The sequence below is a fragment of the Acyrthosiphon pisum genome, chromosome A2, assembly GCF_005508785.2.
Source record: "Acyrthosiphon pisum isolate AL4f chromosome A2, pea_aphid_22Mar2018_4r6ur, whole genome shotgun sequence".
Classification (NCBI taxonomy): domain Eukaryota; kingdom Metazoa; phylum Arthropoda; class Insecta; order Hemiptera; family Aphididae; genus Acyrthosiphon; species Acyrthosiphon pisum.
The window spans coordinates 85,005,236-85,030,079 of record NC_042495.1 but is presented as its reverse complement, the minus strand read 5'-3'; the positions used below and the strand labels follow the sequence as shown (position 1 = coordinate 85,030,079).

Sequence of the window (24,844 nt, the reverse complement as noted above, 5' to 3'; positions counted from 1 at the left end):
GGGGTCGGGGGTGGACGGGATGTATCACTGGAAAAAATTCATGCCAGACTAAAAAATATAAGCCGTATTTAAGTTTATATTAATACTTAAAAAGGCTATTTTTTGGGCAGTAGGGTGGCGGTGAACTAGTTTTGAGTGGTAGAGGGGCGGTGAATAGATTTAATTACAAAGAAGAGGAATAGACTCGATATCATGACAAGAGAAGATTTACTACTTATGTTAACAAATATCGAACCTATAATGTCAAAAAACTTACAAAAAACCACCAAGTTTAACCATCTCACTGAATTTAATATTTTATAGAACAATCAAAAATTATGTCTTCAAAAGCAAATATAAACCTAGCAATATTTTTTTAATTAACTAAACAATTTATTTATATTAAACTTTTTTTAAATGTTTAATTTAATTTTTTATTAATATTTATTTTTTTTAATTAATTTACTTATTACTAGTACAGTCAACTCGCGATATAACGAATATCGGTATAACGAAAATCTTGATATAACGAATAAAACTACCGGTCCCTTGAAAATATCGCGGTATAATATAATTTCGATGTAACGAACTTTCGATATAACGAATTTTTTTCTCGGTCCCTTGAAATTCGTTATATCGCGAGTTGACTGTACTATAAATAAAAATATATCAAATATAAAAAATAAATGAAAACATGAGTTATTAGATCATTTCAATTTTTTCTTTTAAATTTTCCAAATCATCAACTCCGTTCCTATTCTCTCTCCCTATACCCTTAATTATAGAATTCTCACATAGGAGGAGTTGTTAAAAAATTGGTTGCCACTCACAGGGCCAGTAACTTAAAAAAGGTTGGGAAACACTAAATACTAATTTAAACCCTAAAAATAAAGAAATGCCCTAAAAAATAATCAGAAGTATATGAAAAAATAACTTTAGGTTTAACAATTGAAAATTGAAAGTCCTGCGGGGTACGCCTATATGTTTATATAGTTATATTCTACGACTGTATATTATAGCAGACACAATTGCAACTATCGCGTTTTACCATCGTCTTGTGTATCTAGCACACTGCAATATGGTTGAAAATTCAACAATTAAATCATCAAAATAATGCGTTATACTTAATTATAAGATCAGATATCAAATAGTTTTTTTTTCTGGTATCTATATTTTTCGATAGCAGACAAGGAGGTGCTTGACTGTGAGAGGTTCTCCGCAAGTTTGGCACATTACAGGTTCTTCTTTGCGCATAAAGTGTCCGTGGGACATCATTGAATGACCTATATATAAGTGCGTATAGTCTGTTGATAAGTACTTCATGTTTGCGATTTGATGCATGGGGTTTGGGCCAGTACCTATATGGTAATATATTTTATTTCTCTGAGCTTATTATTAGATGTACGCCGCCATTCGGATTCCTATGAATTGGTACAATAGGTATACATTCCTATGGATGTCAATGAGATGAGGAGTATAAAGGTGCGTATTTCGGGCATAGGGTTATTAACAGTTTCACGAGCTACTTTGTCAGATTTCTCATTGCCATTGAACATTAACTACAAAATAATTTTTAAATTTTAAATTTGATACATTTTGTTAAAATGTAAACTTTAATGCTTACAAAAAATATAACAATATATCAGGAGCATTGTATTACCTATATTTTAACGTATTATTTTTAAATTACAACAAAATAAGAGAATCGCAACAAGAGAAATCAAGTGAATATTTTGACATCTCATAGGTAGACATTTTTTTATAAGGAAAGGTAGATAATAACTTATGAGGAGTCTTGTATTATGTTTTCAAATCACAGATTCGAAAGGAAAAATGTTATGAATTTCTACCACAAAATAATTGGCAAATTTTCCTGACTTATACGTATTTTTCGAAATTCAAACTTTAAATGTTTATAAAAAAAATTGTGGCTGTATTTTAAATATTTTTCAACAGCCATTGTAGCAATATATTAGAAGTCTTGTATTATATTTTCATTTTTTTTTTGACCCAACGAATTCAATTTTATTGATAGGTCATATATTAATATACCTATCAATAAAAAAAAAACCTAAAAAAATGTAATAAACAAGTACAAAAATTGTATGGCATATGTATACCAAATGCTAATATAAACATTCAGTGAAAATGTCATTACAATCATTTGTTTTAGAGTTACCTACATAAAAAACCAAAATCGATTTTGTCGAAAACCGATTTTACGTAAAAATTCCCGTTTTTACAGTCGTTTTTTAAAATTACTCGGAATTTTTAATTTTTACCTCCTCAATACACAAATAGACTCACTTTCCCATCGAACAAGATACTGAAAATTGAAGCATTATTTCAACTACTTATCAGTACAGTTAAAAATTAAAAAATTAAAATAAAAACAACGCACGCGTATGTACATCATTGTAAAATCAATTCATCGATCCACTCATGCAGAATCTAAAATATATTGTAATACCTTAGTGAAATATTTTACTTATCTATAATATTTTGTCTTCTATTAAAATATTATTTTGTAATTCATTTCTATTATTTAATTATATTGATATAAAGTTTGATACCTATACTCTAAAATCAAAAATCTTATAATTTATGATATATGTTATATTGTGTCGATAATACATTTTTTTGTTTTATTGCATGAAACAAGATCTACTAGTTCCGATTTAATACAAGTGGTTTATCCTAAAATCCATATAAATCTGAAATCATTTAGTGACCTCTTAAACTCACGGTAGTGAAACCAACAAAATATAATTGAAGAAACAATAAATCAACGACGTGAAACAAAGTATTTAGTGCGTGAAATGTACGACTATACAGAATGACATTTAGTGATTTATATCTTATACATAAAAATGTTATATACTATATACATACCTGCCTAGTGCCTATCTATATAATATATATATGACCCATCAATGACAATAATTTTTAAAAGTATTGAAAAACAAATATATTTTTTAATAAATCGTAATCATCAATATATCTATATATATCTAATGAACTTGGTCAAGAAGCTTGAACATTTATCAAAAGGTTACTTATAAGTTGTGCTTATACCTATATGGCAGTTTATATAAATTACAAAAATATTTATCAAACATTTTTTTAAAAGCGTTTAGAGTTAAAATTTTGACAAAAAGAGTTAACTCTTCAAATTATAAACACTTGAATATTATATTTAAAGACAATAATTTATAAATTTTCAATTTATTTAAATATTAATTATTTAGGCTTGAAAATAAATAAAACACAAGATTCCTCAAAAGCTGTTCTTACGGAAATTTAAAAATACCAAAAATACAAAGACACAATTTTTTTATATTCATTTGAAGTTAACATTTTAACTTGATTTTGACGAATACTGGTGTTTAAACAAAAATAACGATTTTCCTTCAACAATGTTAGTCATTTTAATTGTAGAAACTTGAAACTCTTCGCTGGTATACATAAATTATTATTTAAAAATATTTAGCCTTATTTTAAGGTAATTTAAATCACGAACTTATAGTCAACTTAGAATTCTAAGGTACTTACATATTATCGGTTATTGAGTATTATAAGTTAATAACAATATAATATAATATACGCGATGTTTTGAGCAACATTTAATTCAACCCACCAGATAGGAACGGAGATGATGAGTCTTTAATCATTATAATTTTTTTAATACAATATTTATCATTAAATTGAAATTATACCTACCTATAATTACGTCTGTACAGGAGAATAAGTTCAGTTTTTTTATAAATATACAAGTTCCATAGTTTAAAAGAGTTATATGCATACGATTCGTATATATTAAAATATGTTTTTAGGTACCCACTATAAATTATTGTCTATTTATATACATTAGTATTTATAATTGATCTTGTAAATTGTTATAAAGGCATATACAAGATTCAAGGATTTGTATAGCGTTTTTCAATTTTCTACCACTTGATAATGCGTATTATGATGGATTGAAATATATTAGAACTATAATTTTTTTAGTTATTTCCCTATAATTTATGCATTTAATTAAATAATTTTAAATACGACTGAATAATATGCCTAATGTTAAATATAATAATTAATAAATATTACATAGGTACCGCGGCATATTATGAGTACAAGTTATAAATTATAAATATTAAAAACATTATATTTAAAGGCTTGTTTACTCTTATTGCAAAATATATATTATGCGCTCTGGTCATTTAATTTAAAAATAAATAAAGAATCAAGCCAAAAGTACTACACATGTAGGCTAACTATATAAAATCTATATACATATATGTTACTGCGAAAGTCTGAAGATAGTACATTGTCGACAATCACTAGTGAATGTGAACATTCACAAAGCCAATTTGCGTATGTATATACGAAATATTTATGATTTTTTAATATTTTAAACATTACAGTATAACTGGTGATTATTTACATACACAAAACATAAATGGAGTATGTTGGTAAATAATATAAAAATAACAATTTATTAAATATTTATATTATTTTATATATATTTTATATTTTATTATAGTAGGAAAGTGGGCCCCATATCAGCTTAAGAAGATTTTAATTTATTGTGGTATACATGTGATACTGCAATATCATAAATCGGCATCTCACCATCTAAGACTAATAATATAAGTTACATAAAATTATTTTTTCGAGTTTTTAAGTATAAGTAGGTACTTAAAGACCATATTTTTAAATACTTGGATTTTTTAAACCGTTCAAAGAGTAGGTATGTAGGTATTAAATTACATTAAGACGTGGTTTTTCATTAGAAATTATTGAATTCAGAATTATTTGTTAAAAACTATATTTTTTATCAGAACTTAAATATAAAATTAAATATGCTTAACAATATTTACAGTAATAAAGGTCGGTTGTCATTTGAAAAAAAGAAGTTGTAATCACAGAACATTCCTATTAAAATAATAAAAAATCTGAGTATTTAAAAAAATTATCTTTTAGTGTACCTACTACCACCTAACCTAACCTGATCTAATTTAGCCTAACCTAACCTACCTGCTTAAAATTACAAAAATCATAATTTAAATAAATGATTAAAGGGAAAAATTTGATTGGCATGCTAGGTGAAACCAGTAGGTAAATATTATGTTAATATATATTATTATATACATTTAAATAGGATAAATATTAGTATTTATATTCTTCTTGTAATAGAACAGTTAAACGCTGTTACGAATAAATTGTAAAAGTATACATTTATAAATCAAAAATGTAAAATATTTGAGTTGTATTAAGATTTGTTGACATACTATATATTCTCTAGTTTATTATATAATATATAATATGATTCTAACAGTCTAATAATACAAACGCTTCACACTAAACATTCGTGAGAAGAAATATAACACACAAAAAAAAAATAGAAATAAATATTAATGGTCAACCCTTTGTGAAAAATTCGGATCAAAAATGAGAAAAGGTACCCGGACTAAAAGAAATAATTGCAAAATCCGCATTATTAATAGCATTTTACAAAACCTGCTGAGATATTCATGTATATTATGTAGTGCACAATTGTAAACCGATCCTTAACTCTTCCAACAATAATTCCCCGACGATATTATTTATCTTTTATTATGTCGGTATGTTGTCCATTTGGGTTTAGGGACAAGTGGACACGAAAGAACATACCATATAATAATGGTTCTCACAAACTCACCGTGTATGTTGTGGGTAATTTGTCGATTTTTTAAGGGAAAAGCCGCTAATGATTGTTCTTTTATAATCTACAAGAATTCTTCCCTCGACTAAGACCAATAAATCAAATTCGTATATAAACACAAAGACATGTCACCCCGAGCATAACCCCCGCTATGTATTACTATCTGACTGACCCATGTTTATTTTATACGGCTGAATTAATGACAACAATCCAACACTACACGCGTCGGTATCGAATTCAAAATCTCTAGTAATATTATTTATTATCTGATGTTATTGAATATAAGTATTAAGTAGGTATTGGATATAATGTATTATTATGTTAAGCTATAATACAATTTAAAACAAATATATACCGACTTCAAGTAGAAATAAGTCACTAATAGGAAATAGGAAAACCATTGTGGACTGTTAACTTCAAATTAATTTTTATATAATTATTAGAATAATTCTGCAGGAAGGTAACTAATTACAAAGGATTTTTAATACAAAAAAAAAAAGATACACGACAATTACGAAAGTAATAATTATGAAATACTAACAATAAAATATTAAATTTTAATAAGAGGATCATTACTTATTAGTTAAAAGGTACTTACATAAGTATATAATTTTAATGAAAAATATTATAATTGTATGATATAATATGCAAGCATAACAATTAACAGTTATATATTATTATAAAGTCTTTTTATATCCGCACATAGGTTTAGGTAGTTAAATAATTTTAGTTGTTCTTAAGTCTCTCTATATATATATATATATATATATATATATACATTATACCTACTCAATACGGTCATCAATAATTTATAAGTATAAAATATAATCTAAATTATATAAATGACTAAATTCAGAATATTTATGATCAGAAATAATAATATAGGTATGTTCTACTTATTTTATATAGATAAAATTGTGTGATAAATAATATCCCAGACAGCATTTTGTAACAATAATATTATAATAGTGTTATAATAACGTTATACTAATATTATTCGTGATTATAATGTTATAATAATATTATTAAGCAAAAAATTGCTGTCTGGGATAGGTTATCGGGTCAAAGGGAACAACCATAAAACTTTAACGCAATATTAAAACAGTATTATAAATAAAATTACTATACCTATTATACCTATAATTAAACAATTTTTTCATACACTATGTTCATTGGTCTGGCCAAGTTACTTATTTTTAAAATTCGTTTTATCATGTATATATTAAAGGTGATTTTACACGAAAATGTTCTTAATTTTATGAATTGAAATAATTTCAGTGTGGGTTATACTACTAGTAAAGTTGTCCCTATTTAATTTAAGCGTACCTTGTAAAAAACAACCCATGGAATGTATTTTCTCATTTTTATATGGAGATTGGTATATATGTATATATATATAATTAGAAAACTTTTAAAAAAGCAATATTTTTAACAAGTATTATAGTCATTATTATAAATACATAGTTTTTCTCTTAATTATCCACATTATATGTTGAAATTGAGTTTTATGTTAAATATGATCATCATGTACTTACAGCACTTTTTATTTAACATTTTTTTTTCGTTCAAATTACTTAATTGACATAACATAAAACTGAATATTAAACGAAGAGCTCGAGACTTCAAGGATGTCTTGGAATACTTATTAATGTTATATAGTTAAGTAATATACAAATCTTTTACAACACAGGTAAATAGATATTTTACATGTTTTTATTTTTATTTTGCATATTTGACCAATTTTTACTTATAAGTGCATATATGGCTAGTTTTCATACAAAAGTGTATATTTTATATAAATTAACACTCTGAGAAAAAAATTTAGAACCATAATAATTCTATTTTATTCATATTAAATAAAATCATTTTTATTTTAAGCGTATTATATTATATAGATGTCAAATGCATCTCATCGAGTTATGCTAATTTAAATATTCAGTGAAAACGTCATGTATCGGCCATTTGTTTTAGAGTTAGGTACACCAAAAACCAAAACCAATTTTGCGTAAAAATTCCAGTTTATCCTTACATTTTATTTTGTTTTTCCCTGCGCTTTTGAAAACTATTGGTAATTTTGACCTGCCGTGAATTTTGACCTGCACCAACTGGATTCAATTTCCCATCGAACAAGATATACTGTTGAAGAATATTGAAGCAATTGTACTGCCCCAAACAGTAATAACAGACACAACGAAAAAAAATCAATACATTCATGGCTCTGCTCAGAATCTAAAATCGATTTTCTCGGCAACTGGTTTGGCTTAGGTAATTATGTTCGAAACTACTTTTAACCCTTAATTTTCAACAGAGTGGTAACCTACTGGATGGATTTTGTTTTATATTTTGTTTCCATGCATCTATATAAATACCTAGATGTAGATAATCTAAATGTAGACAATGTGTTTGTGTACTTACATAATAATATGCTTACTACATGCTGTAAAATTAAAATATAAAACAGTAAATTGATATTCATATACTTTTAAATAAAATGTATGAGACATAAATTCACTCTAATATTAAAAATAATTGAGGTAAATGCGTTTAAGACAGAGACAACATAATAATATGGTGATGTGAATTACATTGTAAGAAAACGATATTGGTAGCGCTATCTATGAGCATGCATATTACTACATATTAGTTGTTGAGAGTATAATAAAGATAGCGTTGTATATTTCTATTATTAATAATAGTAAACATTCAAAGAATGGGGACGATTACTTTTAGTGGATGACTAAAGTCTTCATCTATGGACTATGATGTACTATGATATCAATTTTTTAAGATTTTACTTTTAGGTAATAATTTATATTGTTTTATAGTTAATTATTAAAACGTAAAAAGTGAACCAAAGAATACCTACTCTACAAAAATAAAATAAAATTACAAATTCATTTTTGGTCTACATTTTTATTGGAAATTATGACGTATTGTACTACTTTATTTCTTATACTGATACACTAAGTTTGTTTTGATAAATGTAAATTCGTATTTGGGTAGGACTGTAATACGTTAGTTTTATTTTAGTTTACGCTGCCATAATTACGGAACCTGTTCACAGACCATCGTAAGATTAAAGAAAATATAATACTAAAAAGCTGGTAAGTGGGTGACACTCTGCTACACATTAGGTATCAAGATATCGATATGACAGTCACTGTAATGAATGTATTAAATTTGAATTCAATAATCATTGTATACGAAAAAAGATTCTGAGAAAGACGGTCAGCCCCTTAGCCTACAATATTACTAAATAAATTGTATGATATTATTGTGATAAAAGTAATTTGTTTTACTATTATAGGACTACATCTAGTAGGTTAAATTAATTGCAATTGAAAATGTAATTGTGTGCATACTGAATACAATATACTGTCTAAAAGTACCCACGAATTATATCTATACATACATAACAACAAAATCACTAAAATCGTTATTCTTGGTATTAGTATGTAATTTCATAATTTAACATATGTATTAAAAAATAACTGTTTATATATTTTTTGGCTACAGTATGAACTAATTAAATTATGAGAATCCTTTTTTAAATTCTCAATCCTTAGCTATGAAAATTTAAAATTTTATAATTTAGGAACTACAAAATAATCATTTTGGTCCAACGAATAAATTAATAGAAAAAAAACTAAAAAATATCAAATTTTAAATGTCTATAAATAACTCAAAACGAGTCAAAATATTTTGAAAATGGTAAAATGTATAGAAAATAAACATCTGATGGAAATTTCACGTAGATACTTACGGTTAATAGCTAGTTTTTGGATAATAACATAATAATAAAATCGTTGTATAAGATTTTCTTAATTTACGGATGAACTTCCGGTAAACTTTTTTTTTTTGTTAAGTGTAAGAAAACTTGAGAGAAATCTTGTAAAAAAAATTTCAAATCTCGAATATACATAAAGATTTTTTTATGAATTTCTACCTCGAAATAATTTGCTAATTTTCGTAATTTTGTTAAAATTTTAACTTCAGACGCCCATGAAAAATTATCGTGGTTTTACAATCAACTGTTTTTTTAAGCTAAACAACTTATATGGAACTATGTACCTATTAGATTTTCAAATTCAATAAAACTCAAAATTTTCATATGCCTATAAATAGCTCAATAAAAGAATCGCGAAATTTCGAAAATATGTTATGACGCATAACTAATATAATTCAATGAAAAAATCATGAATATGCGGTAATTTTTTACCGAATTAAAATAAAAATAATAAATACATCTTATCCAAAGTACCAACTAGATTCACTTTCCTACCAGAAAAGATGCTGTGGAAGAAAATCGAAGCATTTTTACTTATCCAAAAGACGATGACAGACATAAAAAAAAAGTTTCATCGTAGTAAAATCAACACCGCTCGAAGTCTTGAATAAAAAAAAAGAATTACCATTATAGGTTTGAATATTTTAGAACAAGAAGACGTTAGGAAGATTAAATCTGTTAAAATAAATCTAGAAATAAATCGCCAACTCAATATTAATTTGGATTAATTCACAAAAGAAATAAATATAATTTCAGAGCTATAATTTATTGTAGAATTAATTATATAAATATCAAATAATTATTTATTTATTTACAGAGTAATTCACTAAGCATGAGATCATTCTCCTTGTATATCATTCATTAAAAACGGTTAACTTGTAGTTTTCGGTATTTCAATCAATAGTCCGTCTGGTAATTTACAATAGTTTTCATTATAATTTAATTATTTCACATTTACATTTTTTGTATATTTTATAAAAATAGATCAAATTTTATGAAATGTAAATTGAACTAAGTACACCACTAAAAAAACAAATGGTATAAGTTTTCTCCCGATTTTAATGACCTGTAAACTCTCCTGATGGTAAATTCCAGGACTAGCAAGACGAAAACACGTAATCTCTCACGGGTCTACTTCAGTAGGTACCTACTACGTGATGGAAGTGCCTATATTATAAACTCTCACGGATCAACCGGGTAAAAAACAAAGTTTTTAGCTGCTGTGAATAATATTAGTAGGTATAATACTAAACATTTTAATTTAATTTTTATGATAGTACGAACATACAGATTTCAAAAAAACTTAAGGTTATTAAAATTATTATATTTTGTTTATTGTAACTTTGAATTTTTATGTACACTTCAGTTTGAAAATCTGTTAGGGCATTAATAAATATAAATATAAATTGATGAAGACTAGAGGTCTAAAGAAATATATCCGATTCATAGTGCAGCAATAATATTTATAAGAACTCTGGATAGTTTACACATTTCTTTCAGGTAAACATAATGTTGACCCGGGGGAGTTTACCATCGGGAGAGTTTACCCCGTAATTTACGATTTACATCTATCGTTCATGAGAACGTCAAATTACGAGTAAATTGAAATATTTTTATTATTATATTTTAATGCTAATAGATTTTTGTTTAGTCATTTTCATTAGTTTATGTTAAAAAACCATATTTAAGGGCATTTATTAAAGTTTTGTAATATAATTAGTTAGTCGTATTTTTAAAACGCATTTGTTTTGTTTTTTAGGTAATTTACTAACACACCCTAGCTATATGAGCTATAATTTATATGTAATGCAATAATCACCTGTTGGCTGAAGATAATAAGTAAGTATGCAAGTATGAAGTAACTACTATGTACAGCTGAAATGTGCACTTAATTCGTATTAAAAAAAAAATATGCAAGACTATAGTTTAATATGTATGGTTTTTAAACAAAACTTTTTGTATTCTTTTATAGATACCACTCATTAAGTAAATAACATGTGTATGCAATATGTGTAGCCTGCAGTTGCGCAAATATGAGGGAGGTCACCGTGACACCCAAGCAATGTCTTCTTTCGAGAAAATGAATTTCTACAAAGTGCACCTCTCCTATATAGTAAGTAATATTTTAGCCTTATAGGCTCTACTATTTACTTTAGTAAATATTTTTGTCTGAGAGCATATAATAGAAATAATAGAAACTTTTCATCTAAACTTAGTAGAAAGGGACAGTAAGAAAAATACCTAATGCAATTATTTTATAAATCAACACTGGTTCAGTTTGAAATAATTATAATATAATATATAACTAAAACCAATCATATTAAATATTTTTTCAATCTTAAACATTTAGAATATTCTTTGTTATAACTTAGGTATAGGTAATGAATACCTACTAGGTACAAAACATTTAAAAAAATCTGTCAGAAACAAATAGATCAGTCGTGTGTCAATTAGTTACCTATATAAAATTGTCACAAAAGTTCACATAATATTATGTATAAATTAGACCAACCAATAAAATTATCTTACAAAGATTTTGAATATAAATTACGGAGAATTTGTTTATCTATGACGATCATATTTTTAGATTTCTTTTAATAGAATTTATAGTTTTAAGTATATAACGACTTGCCAATTAATACAAGGTTGCTTAGATTACCTATTTTCATTGTTATATTCAATACATTTTTAAGATGATTATTCATAAATTATACATCATTTATATAATAATTACAATATTAAATTATTACATTTATAAAAAAAAAAAAATGTTTTATAAATCGAGTAGAAACTTAGTAGGTACAATGATCATGATCTTTGATTTTAATTTACAATAAATAATATATCACTAATCTTAGGCTGAGGTAATATATAAACTGTTATATATATAATATACCTACCTACCTACGACCTACCCAATCTAAATTGTTACAAAGACATTTTATATTAATACATTAGCATTTTATGTTTGCAAAAGTTATTATAGTAATAATTACTAGGTACATTGAATTTATATAACATATTATATTTTATATTTAATCATTGTACCTACATAATATTTAGTAATACAGAAACTACCTCTTAAATTTTTGATTTGGCGATGCTTCAGCATCACAATTTTTTAAAAAATCTACAGGTGCAAAAGTTTTCCGTAAAAAGGGAAAGATTATTGTTCACATTTGAAAAAAAAAGTTTGTATCACAAAATGACACTCCTTTAATGGTAAAATATTTAATTATCTAAAAATATGGCTTTAAAGTAGGTATATTAAAAATTTCAAAAATCAGAATTTTAATAAATTAGTATAATTCAAACATGAAATATAAAGTATAACCGTGATTTAAATTGTGATTTCAAAATATATAGTACACAATATATATTACATAATATATTTACACTGAAAAATAAAAAGAGAGAAGTAAAACATAACCACGTAAGAATAATATAATATAATCACAAGGAGTCACAGGTAAAGAGTTGTACCTGTACCTACACACCTAATTTGGATGTACCTATACAGACTATGTACCGACTGCACAGTGCACATTACATTTACATTTAACAAATAAATATTGAACAAATAAAAAAACTTACCTCTGGCGCAAACATGAAAACATCTTCAACAATATCTGTGTCAAATACTTCCACGTCGTCGTTGTCTTCATCATTATTTTCTTTAGGTTCCGTTTTAACAACATGACCGCCGGGGCCTTGCTGTTGCTGATCATCTTGGCCGTTCTCGTCGCCGTCCACATTAAGTAAATAAGCCTCAATATTCGATGGATATCGATCACCATATCTCCCCAATGATAGTAATTCGTTTAACAGCCATTGTCGATCCAAATACCGATCAACACTTTTGGGGTGGATTTGCGTTAATGGACCAAATCCGTTTGAATAGCTATCATCTTCCCATCGACCGAAAGGTCCTACTTCTACTTCGGCCGAAGGTGCCGAAGGCCATAGCCCAAATGTTGGCCATAGACGGTCGCAGCCTATAAGGCTCAACAGCAATGCCATCTGGAGCAATTGCTCCGAAAAGCCTTTTTTAATTCGCAACATGATTTTTTTTTTGTGTCTCTGCCAACAGATCAAAATTAAAGAGTTAAAAAGGAACGATATAACATGGGCTAAAATAAATAATGTTTAGATATTATAACAAAATAAATTTAATATGTACACAGGAGACTATATAGATATACAGTATACACACAATTATCTATAAATATTGGTAATTTATATTTGCTTAAAATTATAGTAAACAACATAATATCTAATATCTGGTTTCGTGACATCAACTTAATAATTTAACAAAAGATAACATTCAAAGGATAAATTAATAATTAATTTTAATTTAGCTATATGGGTACCACCAAACTATTTTATAATATTACAAGAAACGAAAAACAAAATATTAATATAATTAATTAAATAATAGAAAACATAAAAGGCAATTTTGAATGATATGCTCATGCACCTTGAAAGTTGAATAAACCTTCAATGACTCAACCGGTTGTGTTTCACTCCTTATGAAGCTGGAATTGCTCCGTGCTCGTGAGACATATTTGAGGGTTATTAGTTAGTTATTATTTCGTCATCTAATTCAATAATTTTATAAAATATGAAATAATTCGTGTTGTCTCTGATATACAAATAAAAATATTTTTTAAGCTTAAGAAATAGCCAATAAATAAATTACTAATTGTTTTCTTTAAAAATATAGGTAATACGCTGCAAAAATTACTTAATATATTCTCATTCGATTCTTATTTTAGTAAATGTATCTCCGACGTAATATAATTTAAGTGTAAGGATAAAACAGTTATTGCCTATAACATAATTTAAATAATTTAAAAAATGATATTTAATTTTACAATTTCATTACCTAATACTAAAAATCAAAAAATATAAAACAAACCATTTTAATGTAAATCGTGTTATGTATAGGTAATACACTTAATTTAAAAAGTTATTCACACTAACCATTTTTAAATCAGGTTTAACAACACAGATGTCCTTCGTAAAATTGTATACCTTAATAGTACAACACTATCATAAAGTATTGGTGTTCTAGTAGCTGGAACGTTGTGAAAATATACAAACATAAAATAGTAAACCAACAAATAAGGAGTTTTTTTTATTGAACAAAAAGAAAGTGTAACGGTAAGAAGTCTAACGACGATTGTTTTCAAATTAGCCGTTGCAACAAAGTACATTTTAAGAGTACGACGTACACAATTTTGGCAAAAGTCCCATAAGTGTGTGTGTTATTAATTGCGTGAGAAAAACTTAACTTTAGTGATGATCGCGAGTTCGTTGATCTAGAAAAGACAAAACAATATAAAATTTGGAAATTTTCGGGTCATGGGCAATGTATTTATAGGAAATGTTGTCAATTATTTAAAATAACTGTTATAACTTACTGTGCCAACAAATTTATGAAAATGTATTATATATTTTATTATATTTTGTATTTATTATTATTTTATGAATTTGTTTAAAAATAAAATCACTTTGTTCAATATTTGTACGGTAGTGCGGAAATAAATGACGAATATACTAAAATAATTTAAAAATAGACAAATATTCAGTTTAAATTTACCTTAACCAATTATATTATATTTTAAAAATGTCTATTTATATGAATAAATAATTGCAAAATACTTTACGTATTAGAAATTTAAGATCCAAGCTCAAGAGTAAATTTGCAAATATGTTTTAACAAAGTTCTTTTATTTTTACGGTACTTAAAATATTTAAATTAAGATAACTGATAATAACTAACAAATAACAGTTAATAATAAAAACAAAAACAAAAATATTAAAATAATTATTTTAACTAAATAATAAAATATTAGTTTAATTCAATTTAATTTATAAATATTAAAAATCTTCAATTAAGGGGGCTGCATGCAGCCGGTTTTAAAACTAATGTAGATTTGACCAATCTAAACATTAATTTTGTTTGTTATTGTGTTTTTAAATATATTTAAATTCCTTATCATAAAATAAACCTTAATGGGGCAGGAGGGGGCTCCAGTCAATGAAAAAAAGTAGCTTTTAGACCAATAAGCTAGACAAAACTGGAAGAATTTGGTTTGACAGATTTTAATTTTGAAAAAATGGTTGAATTTATAAACTTCTAGACTATGTTTCTTAGGAATCACTTTTTTTTATTTAAAATCAGATGTGCCCAAAATAAATACAAATGTAATGCGATTATTTCATGGGATTTTTAAAAAAAAAAAATGGTTATTTTAAGGTCATTTTAAATTTAAAATTGAAAATGGACTTCCTAAGAAACTTAGATATTTTATCAATGAATTCAAACATGTATAAAAAATTTAAATCGGACATTCCGAAGTATGTGTAATTTACCACCGCTTATTGGTCTAAAACGTATGAAAAATACGTGAGCTGCAGCCCCCTTAAGCTTAAACCGTATACTTAGTCCATAGTTAATATATGTAAACCTATATATTTTTAACAATTTATATTTTCTTTTTGAGATACGTAAAAATAAAATAACTATAAATGAAAAATATAGACTTTTTGAAAATGAAAATTTATATTCTAGAAGTTTATAACTAAAATTATTGTAAAATTTATAATTACTTGAAGCTATCATCCATATTATTGTATATGCTTATTGCTTATGCACTTATCTACTTTGTTGATTATACTAACATTGTAAAGAACGGCAAATATAAATAAATTATAGTATAATACGTAAAATTTGGAAATCGAGTTTTCGCAGCACATGTTTATTTGCACTCACTAAAAATTACGTGTAGGTGCGTTGTTACAACAAAAATACAACAAATGATATAATAATTATCATGCCTCTTTATGATCTATAAATGTATCATCAGTACAAAACAAAGTATACTACATTATATTTATAATCTTATATACCTAATAAATAAAATAAATAGGTAGGTATACCGTAAAGGAGCATATAACAATAAAGTGGCCTCAGGGGTTCCCAAATTATCATAGTCATTGAAACAAAACTGTCTTTAGCACCCCTAGATTTCTTTTTAGGTCTATTCATTACTATTATAGTGAAATACCTACTATATATACATTTTATGTTTTTAAATTATGAAATATTTACTGAAAAAATTGTTTATGTAATTTAGCCATTATATTACCTAATTCATTATAATTTTTTACATACTCCTATAGAATAAACGATACATATTACGGAAATATGTATTGCTTATTTGCTTATGAGCTATTATTAGCCAATAGGTCACATCAAAAGCATTAAATAGATATATGCTATAGTGGACTATATTGTATTATTGTCTATATTTTTTTTTTATCATTTATATGAAATGTCTTACAATATGTATGAACAATTTTAATGAAGAGTAAAATTATCCACGTACTTTTCTAAATAATCGGGAATAACTAAAACTAAAAACAGTGGGAAATTGTATTTACGCTACTCAATTTTTTGAGTCAATTTTTGAAAAGTAACCATAAAGACTTAAAATGTTAAAAAGAAATATTTAAATTAGCATTTAGGGGAGGGGGGGATATACGTTTTTAGCAAACATGAATGGTCATTATCAATACTTTGATCAAAATGTTAGCGGTAAAAAAAAGTTTTGGGGAGATCTATCCCCCTAATTACGCCCCTGCATTTCATCTATTTATAAGCAATTGAAATTTTCGTCTTTTTTAATTCGTTTTTTATTTACATAGATAACATTTTTAAATTATCAAATATCTTGTAATTTTAGTACAACTGTATTAATATAAACTTATAGTAATATAAATTGGTAAATTATAAAATATCATCAGAAAATTATAATAGAGGCTAACAACCATCTCTGCTTAAAATTGTTTTTCCTATACAAAAATTTTAAATTGAAATCAAATTTAACTCGTTCATAACAGTGACCTGATCAATGGAGAGTTATACTAAGTCAAAATCCATTATAAAACAGATAGTTTCCTGGTTTTGTAAGTTTAAAATAACTAAAATATATTATGCTATATCATAGGTATAAGTATTAATATTTTATTGTTAAATATGTATTATTTTTACAAGTCATAGACCATAGTCTACAAACGATTGGTGTAAATTGTAATAAAGTGTGTTAACACTAAACAATTTAAAAATACTACCATATTTATGGTTCGAAATCAAAAAATTATATGTACCTAGGTCCTAGGTACCTTCACAACAATTATTAGTACTTATGCAAAACACACATATTGAAACTAATCATTTGTATCATTATATAATTAATCAAAATAATAGAAATAAAAATGTATACAGCTTGAGTAATAAGTTATTTTTCAGAATTAAAAGGTTGACAATTGTGTTATAATAAAATATTCAAAATAAAAAAAAAAAGTATACTTACCCATTTATATACCTACCTATGTAGATTTTAAAATGAGTAGAAACCAAATAATTAAAAATGAGTAAAAAATCTCTAAGGCATTTCGTATTTATATATTCAGTTGAGCTATAAAATATAGATGCAACACAAGTCTAATGGTACTCTAAGAACTTATTTTAAAAATAAATTTTACATTTTTACTACACAAATCTATAAATGTATATACCTAGTTAATATGATCATCCATTTAACCAAAAATTGTATCTTTGATTATCATAAGATTATTCTATTATCATGGATGTTTTGTTGTGACGAGTAAAGTTTTGAAAAAAAAAAATATTATTTAAAAAAGTAGAAGGATAATAAAAATCGAGGTAAAAATAATATACACAAAAAAATGGAAACATATATTTAAAATAATAATAATATGCTGGGTAAGTAGATTCAGTTAATATAATAAATAAGGTACTTTTAATAATGAGTTGTTATTTTTAAACATGAATAAATAAATCAAGTATATGAGTACTAATAAAAATTACATAAGTGGTAATGATTAATAAATAAATAATAATTCACTTTTAAGACTCAATTACTATTTAATCTCCGAGTTAATCTCGTATTTAATGGTAATTTTGTCTTCATTCAATAAAACATCAAAATGACTTGGTTGGGAATCTATTAAAATTAAAATAGAATAAATTAGTCTGAGCTTAAAAATTATTTAGCTACCTAATAAATATTATTAAAGATTAATAAATATCTTGATATAAAGCATAATATAAATTTATAATGGTTATTAAAATTAATATTCATGTTTTAAGCAATTACATAATTCCTAAGATTTAAAAAAAATTGAATTAGGTACCTAATTAATCATAATTTCGACAAACAAATTAAATTTGTTTACTGACTTTGACTAGAATATAATCAGATTTTATTGTAAATATCAGTTAAACTAGTTAATGGTTAGGTAATATTAGTTATAAACAGATTAAAAAAAAAAATTAATTACCCACTAATGTATAAGTAACAAAGACTTTTTCTCAGTTGTACAGTTGTATGTTTATAAACAAATTAGAATTGTTTTAAAAATATCCTGGGTGTCATACCCGCATGTTTTGCCCCTGTCTTATAAATGGACAATATACCAATTTGTGTTTAGTAAATCCAATTTTGTGTTATAAGTTATAAAATTCAAGTTAAGACAATCATCTGTACTCCCTCATTTTTTTTTTACAATATTTTATTTTTTAAAAAGTTTATAAGCATTTTTAAGTATTAATATTATATATACCTACTCATAACTCACTTAAAAATAAAAATATCATAAAAAAACTAATGTTCAAACCTTACATTTAAGTTTGATAAGAGTACAATCCATTAATCACATATTTTAGTAAACAACACAAAATTGGAACTGTCGGTATGATATACACTAAGATGGAGACAATACATGTCTACGTGTATGATGTAGGTACTCTTAAAACAATTAAAATTAAAAATTAAAAATAATAGGTTAGGTATTTTATCTGTTACACAAACCTACCAGAAAAAAAAACTCTAAAATGCCTTATTAATATAATAAACCTAATTAATTTTTTTTTAATACTGTAATATAATGGGTACCTATTTCAAGACAATTATATTAAACAAATCATTTAAACAGACAAATTAAATAAACAAATATGTTTTATGATTTGCGAGGAATGGTCGTACCTATTATTCGTACCAACATTGAATATTTTTATGCAGGTATATTAGTTCTTAAATGTATTTCCAAATAAACCAAAAAAACCACTTGGCAGAATATTTCAAAAGATTTGTGAAGCCATATCAAATCCCGCAGTACAAACAGGTTGCTCTAAAATGAGTCACCGTAATAGCCAATTTCTAACTGTGTCGTAACATTTATTGTCAATTGCCTCGAAAACATTCAGTTAACTATGAGTAGCATTTAGTAGAATGCATAAACTAAGATTAATTTTTAGCAGCTGCCAAATGTTTTCTTATTTTGAACAGTATACCTATATTAAAACTAAATATTTTAAGTACCTACCTAACATATAAAAGCAATTGTTTTATTTGATTGAATCGATTACAAAATAAATTTTTTTTAAAGCTATATTTATCTAAGTTTAAATCTCCACATTTATCTATACATTTATCTATTGATATAAAAACTAAAACAGTAAAACTTAATTTTTTTTTTAACTGAAATTTAATTATATCAAATAATTAAGTAATGCATTTAGGTATAGGTAGATACAGGTTGCAACTAGGGAGGTTAAAAGAGTATAAACTAGTTAATACATAGCAGAAATTAATAGGGTACTAAAATAGAAAAACAATTTAAATATTGTCTTAAAAGTTACTGCTATGGAACCAAACGGCTAAAATTATAATTTAACATAGTAAAATTTATTAATTTTTAGTCATTAGGTATTTAATCGATTGCATACTCTTTTGATTACTATTAATATTTTTAATTCATAATAATAAAAATACCTCGAAAAATACTTTAAACTTTTAGGTATCTAAATTTATTTTAATATGCAATTTAGTATAAAATATTTAACATCTGTTTCTATAACTTAAACTAAGGATTTAGATATTCTCTTAAGCATTTAAGGTACCTACTAAATTATTGAGAATTTTAAAATTTATATTTTATTAATAATACCTTCAGTGTTGTATTTATTGATACCTACGTTGATAAAATAAAATTTTCAAAAATGTACAGTGTTCTGATAAATTAATACTAAAATAATAATATTAACATGGTAACAAAACAACAAATATGTTTTGACTATTCTGTAACCTAATTTAACAGGTCATTGTATTTATTAAGCAGGAAATGTGTAGCGTTGGCTACAAATTAAAAATGAATTACATTTTCACATTGAAACTAGTCGTTTGCACATTTATTGATTTGAATTTATATTAAATAATATTCTAAGTCAATATTAATATTTTATTGAATTGAGATATTTCATAATTTCTAATAAGTTTATGTAAAATTACATTGACTTTTATATATACTTTAAATTAAATGCATCTAGATGGAAAATATAAATCAATACCCAACTTAATTGAAGTGGATACCTACATAATAGGTATGATAGGTATCTACTTCAATTATACCTACCTACCAAATGAAATTTTAGTTTTCACTGTAAGCCATCAACACATTTACTGTCGTTGGTCGCATTACTATTTATCCTACAGAGCCACTTTTTATTTTCGATGTCATTCATTATTTCCATATATTAATTCAATACTTTTTTATGTGTGAAATTGTCTACACTACATCATCATTTAAAAATACTATAATTATGGCAGTCAATATGGTGTATGCCATATGGATATAATAACAAAGTGCAACCAACGGTATCTGTAAAAATACTTTAATATTCTGATACTGTGTGAACGCCGGAGATCAAATAGCATCAATATGTTAAGGACTTAAAAATCATTAATTGAATAGTAACTAAATATTATATTTTAAAATAGTATGTCTTAACTTCTATGATGTCCCGTGATTATAACAAATATTACTAAATTGAATATAAAATTAATTAATAACACGAGAATTATTTTTAAGTCAATACCTATGTAGTTTTTTTATTTAATGAAATATTTAATATTAACATACCTATTCAACAAAAAAAGAAAATTAAAACTTTGCAAGTCAATAATTACCAACTAAGAACAAATATGAAATATGTGTTATGCAAGTATTAGAGGAATGAAAATTTGATCTGTGAAACAATGCTACTTGACCTATAATAAAACAACACAAAAAATTTTAATATATTTTCTCAAAAATAAGTATTTTTAAACGAATTGCAAAAAATATTGATGTTCTAAGTGATCTAGTTGGTAAAATAATATCATTAATTCTAAATAATATGCTACCTACATTAAAAATTATAAACAGAAAAGTATCATGCAACATCAATAAATACCTATTTGATTATTATTATTATTATTACTCAACCAGTTGATGAATATTTTGTTTTAAATTAAATCTAATAATAACATTACACATGTATATTTAATGAATCTTGTGCAATACCTTTGATACGAAAGTTAAAATTGTCCCACAAATTAAAGCTTCATGACAACAAGTGAGTAGGTAGTAATTTTAATTTGAGGCACTACGTCGAAGACGATTACGCACAACAACAACAGCGTTAACTTCGGCGGAAAACAAATCCATTACAACGGTGTAGACGTTTAGTTCACACAAACATCTTTTGTTTCAACACGATTACAGTCAACGATAAGTTCAACACACGAAATGGCAAAAGTAATGGGAAAGAATTACGAGAAACAAGCAGATAAACGGTAGCGATCTCGATACCGCAAAAAATATTTAAAAAATCGTCACACCTAATAGATCCCAAGCAAAAAATGACCACAACAGATAACGCGAAAAATGCAATTTCGTAAAAGAAAAAGAAAATAAGGAAAAGGAGAAGGGTTATCAAATGATAAAGACCGTTGTACAAAATATTATCACAGAATAATCTTTATTCTGTGATATTATAATCAAATCTTATCATATTATAAATTATATAATACATTATTCTACGGCTTTACTCTATAATTTCTGTTTGTGGTTTGAATATAAATCCCTAGAATTTTCGTTTTTACATATTACAATTAATTCATTTTTATAAATTAACATAACAGACGACATAAAAAAACAATTATGGTTTATGGTTTTTATTTTAAAATTTTAAATAGTACATAACGATCTTCGTCATAATTCGACATAATATTGTTATTGATCATAAATCATAGCCATTCTATTTCTGCAATCTTCATTAAATTGTTTGAATTGTTTTTAATTTTAAAATGTTTGTAATTCACAACTATTTTTTTCGGCTTTTAACTTTTTGCTCTTAGTGTATACTATTAATATTTATTATAGAGACTGTTTTTAAAAATAATTGTTATAATTTTATACCAACTATAGTTTTATCACTATGGACATATTAGCTCATAGCGAAAGGTAACATACCTATATACTATATATTATAATATTACATTTAAATAATGTAATTTAGTACTTATAATACATACATATATTGATAGGTATTATATTTTTTATAATTATTTTTATGGAATTCTATCCAAATTTTAGTTTTATAATTTCCAGTTATATTTACAGCATTGTGGGCAAAAGCTTTGAATACTGGAAAAATTTATATGACCAAGGTATTATTGATCACCATGCAATTCAACTACGACTTAACCATTTAAAATATGCCCTTAATCACAAGTTTATTACCAATGAAGAATATGATGCACACCAATTGGAAATAACTAGCCAGTATGATCCATCTTATACGGATTATAAACCATGTTCATTAATGAATTTTTGTAAAGCGTTAAAAACACATTTTACAGATAACATTAAAATAAATAAACCATTCATAATTGATAAACATTCTGAAGAACTAACTTATCAGGTACAAAAATGTATTATAAATACATCAGAAAATATCAACCAGCAAAATGGAGAGTTAGTTAAAGTATATGAATATCATCTCAATGAAGAACCAGAAAATAATAATAATCTAACTGAAATGCCAAAAAAATCTAGAAAAAAACGTAAGAGAAAGAAAAAATTCAATAATAATGATTGTAAAAGTATAGACCATACCAATACTTCAAAAACTTTTGTAACAAACAATTTTAAAGATGAATGTGATGAGAAACTGGGTAAATCTATTGTTAAATCAAAAAATACAGTAAAAATATTTATTCGTCAAATGAATAACAAAGACAAGAGCCAGATAGACAGAAAGGAATCATTTGTTTCAAATCAAATATGTGCAAGATATATGTTCAGTAACATTTTAAAGAAATTTAAAAAGGAAAAAATAAAAATGCAATGTTAATTTTTTAATAAATAATAATTTTTTATCATTTTTAAGCACAGAATTTTATAGTACATGTAAAAATCAATATATTATATTCATGTTCTATACTTCTATCATCGATTTATGATTATTATTTATTGTATAGTATGAATCTCATCAAGACGTATCAAATACCAAGGTGGATTTATAATTTATTAAATACGTATCCATCTATCCACCTTGAAGAACTTGCCACTTGATAGTTACCTAGTTTGTATTTTTAATTTTATCACATCCCTTGTCATAACAGTTTTATCAATACAACTTACCACTTTATTCTTATCAAACGTTTAAGTATTTAGTATTAAGTATTATCATTGTAAAATGTAAAATATAAATTATTAACTCAAGACTCAAGTTACTTTATAGTTTTTATTAATTAAATTTATTTTAATAAAAGGTCTTAAATAACAAATAACCATAAAAGGGGTTTTGTTTTTAAGTTAGAATATTGTATTTAAAACTAGTGACTAAATTAAACAGTAGTCTGCCTATTTAATAGATTCATACCTATTAGTAATTACTCATTAGTAGCTATGACTGATTCTGTGAATAAAGAACTAATAAAACGAGTACAATTATCTCTACCAAAATATATAAATAAGCCACAGCTAACAGAAAAACTACTAAGTAAACCACCATTCAAATTTCTTCATGATATTGTTACAAATGTAAGTATTAATTATTTAAATGTAACAAAAAACAATCAACATTTGTATTGATTCAACAAATGTCTGTTATTCAAAATATTACTGATGCTCCTTATTACTTGGGAATTGATAAATATCAATGGTTTCTATTTAAAATTTTTATATATTTAATATAGGATTAATTATTAATTATTTTTCAAGTGTATTCACCACTAATAATTTGAATGGCTCAATTATATTATTTAAACAGTTTTTCTGTTTTGGTCAATAGGTATATTATTACAAAGACAATTATTTTTACTTCAAGTTATACACTAAAATCATTATTTTCATAATAAATTTGTGGTAGGTATTCAAATTAAGGTGTTTTTTTTATTTATTTAATTAAAATGTTTTTATTTTACATTAATACCTACTACCATAGGCGCAAATAAAGGGGG

At 25.1% G+C, this 24,844-nt stretch overlaps 3 protein-coding genes across 6 annotated transcripts in view; 2 read left to right on the top strand and 1 right to left on the bottom strand.

Annotated features, from left to right (window-relative positions):
• Positions 1 to 22,240, bottom strand: part of LOC100168358 (segmentation protein cap'n'collar) — a 106,583-nt gene extending 84,343 nt beyond the window's left edge. Inside the window, exons 1-2 of one of the 2 annotated variants that reach the window (XM_001942670.5) lie at positions 21,900 to 22,240; positions 13,059 to 13,544 (exon numbers count right to left, since the gene is read on the bottom strand). In XM_001942670.5, the coding sequence (XP_001942705.2) occupies positions 13,059 to 13,526 (468 nt within the window). In that variant the 5' untranslated portion in view covers positions 13,527 to 13,544; positions 21,900 to 22,240. Of the gene's footprint in view, positions 1 to 13,058; positions 13,545 to 14,447; positions 14,832 to 21,899 lie in introns of those variants that run through there. The other variant, XM_016802974.2, reaches the window with a different exon arrangement.
• Positions 22,241 to 22,331: 91 nt separating this feature from the next.
• Positions 22,332 to 23,835, top strand: LOC107883286. 3 transcript variants are annotated; one of them, XM_016802978.2, is made up of 3 exons: positions 22,332 to 22,841; positions 22,989 to 23,162; positions 23,240 to 23,355. In XM_016802978.2, the coding sequence occupies exons 1-3, from the start codon at positions 22,816 to 22,818 to the stop codon at positions 23,241 to 23,243; spliced, it is 204 nt and encodes a 67-aa protein (XP_016658467.1). In that variant the 5' UTR covers positions 22,332 to 22,815; the 3' UTR covers positions 23,244 to 23,355. The 3 variants fall into 3 exon arrangements, with proteins under 3 accessions (XP_016658467.1, XP_016658465.1, XP_016658466.1); XM_016802976.2 differs by having other exon boundaries at positions 22,405 to 22,841; positions 22,989 to 23,835; XM_016802977.2 differs by having other exon boundaries at positions 22,412 to 22,841; positions 23,001 to 23,835.
• Positions 23,836 to 24,162: 327 nt separating this feature from the next.
• Positions 24,163 to 24,844, top strand: part of LOC100570328 (TRAF3-interacting protein 1) — a 5,524-nt gene continuing 4,842 nt past the window's right edge. Inside the window, exon 1 of the mRNA XM_008183020.3 lies at positions 24,163 to 24,425. Within this exon, the coding sequence (XP_008181242.1) occupies positions 24,291 to 24,425 (135 nt within the window). The 5' untranslated portion in view covers positions 24,163 to 24,290. The remainder of the gene's footprint in view (positions 24,426 to 24,844) is intronic.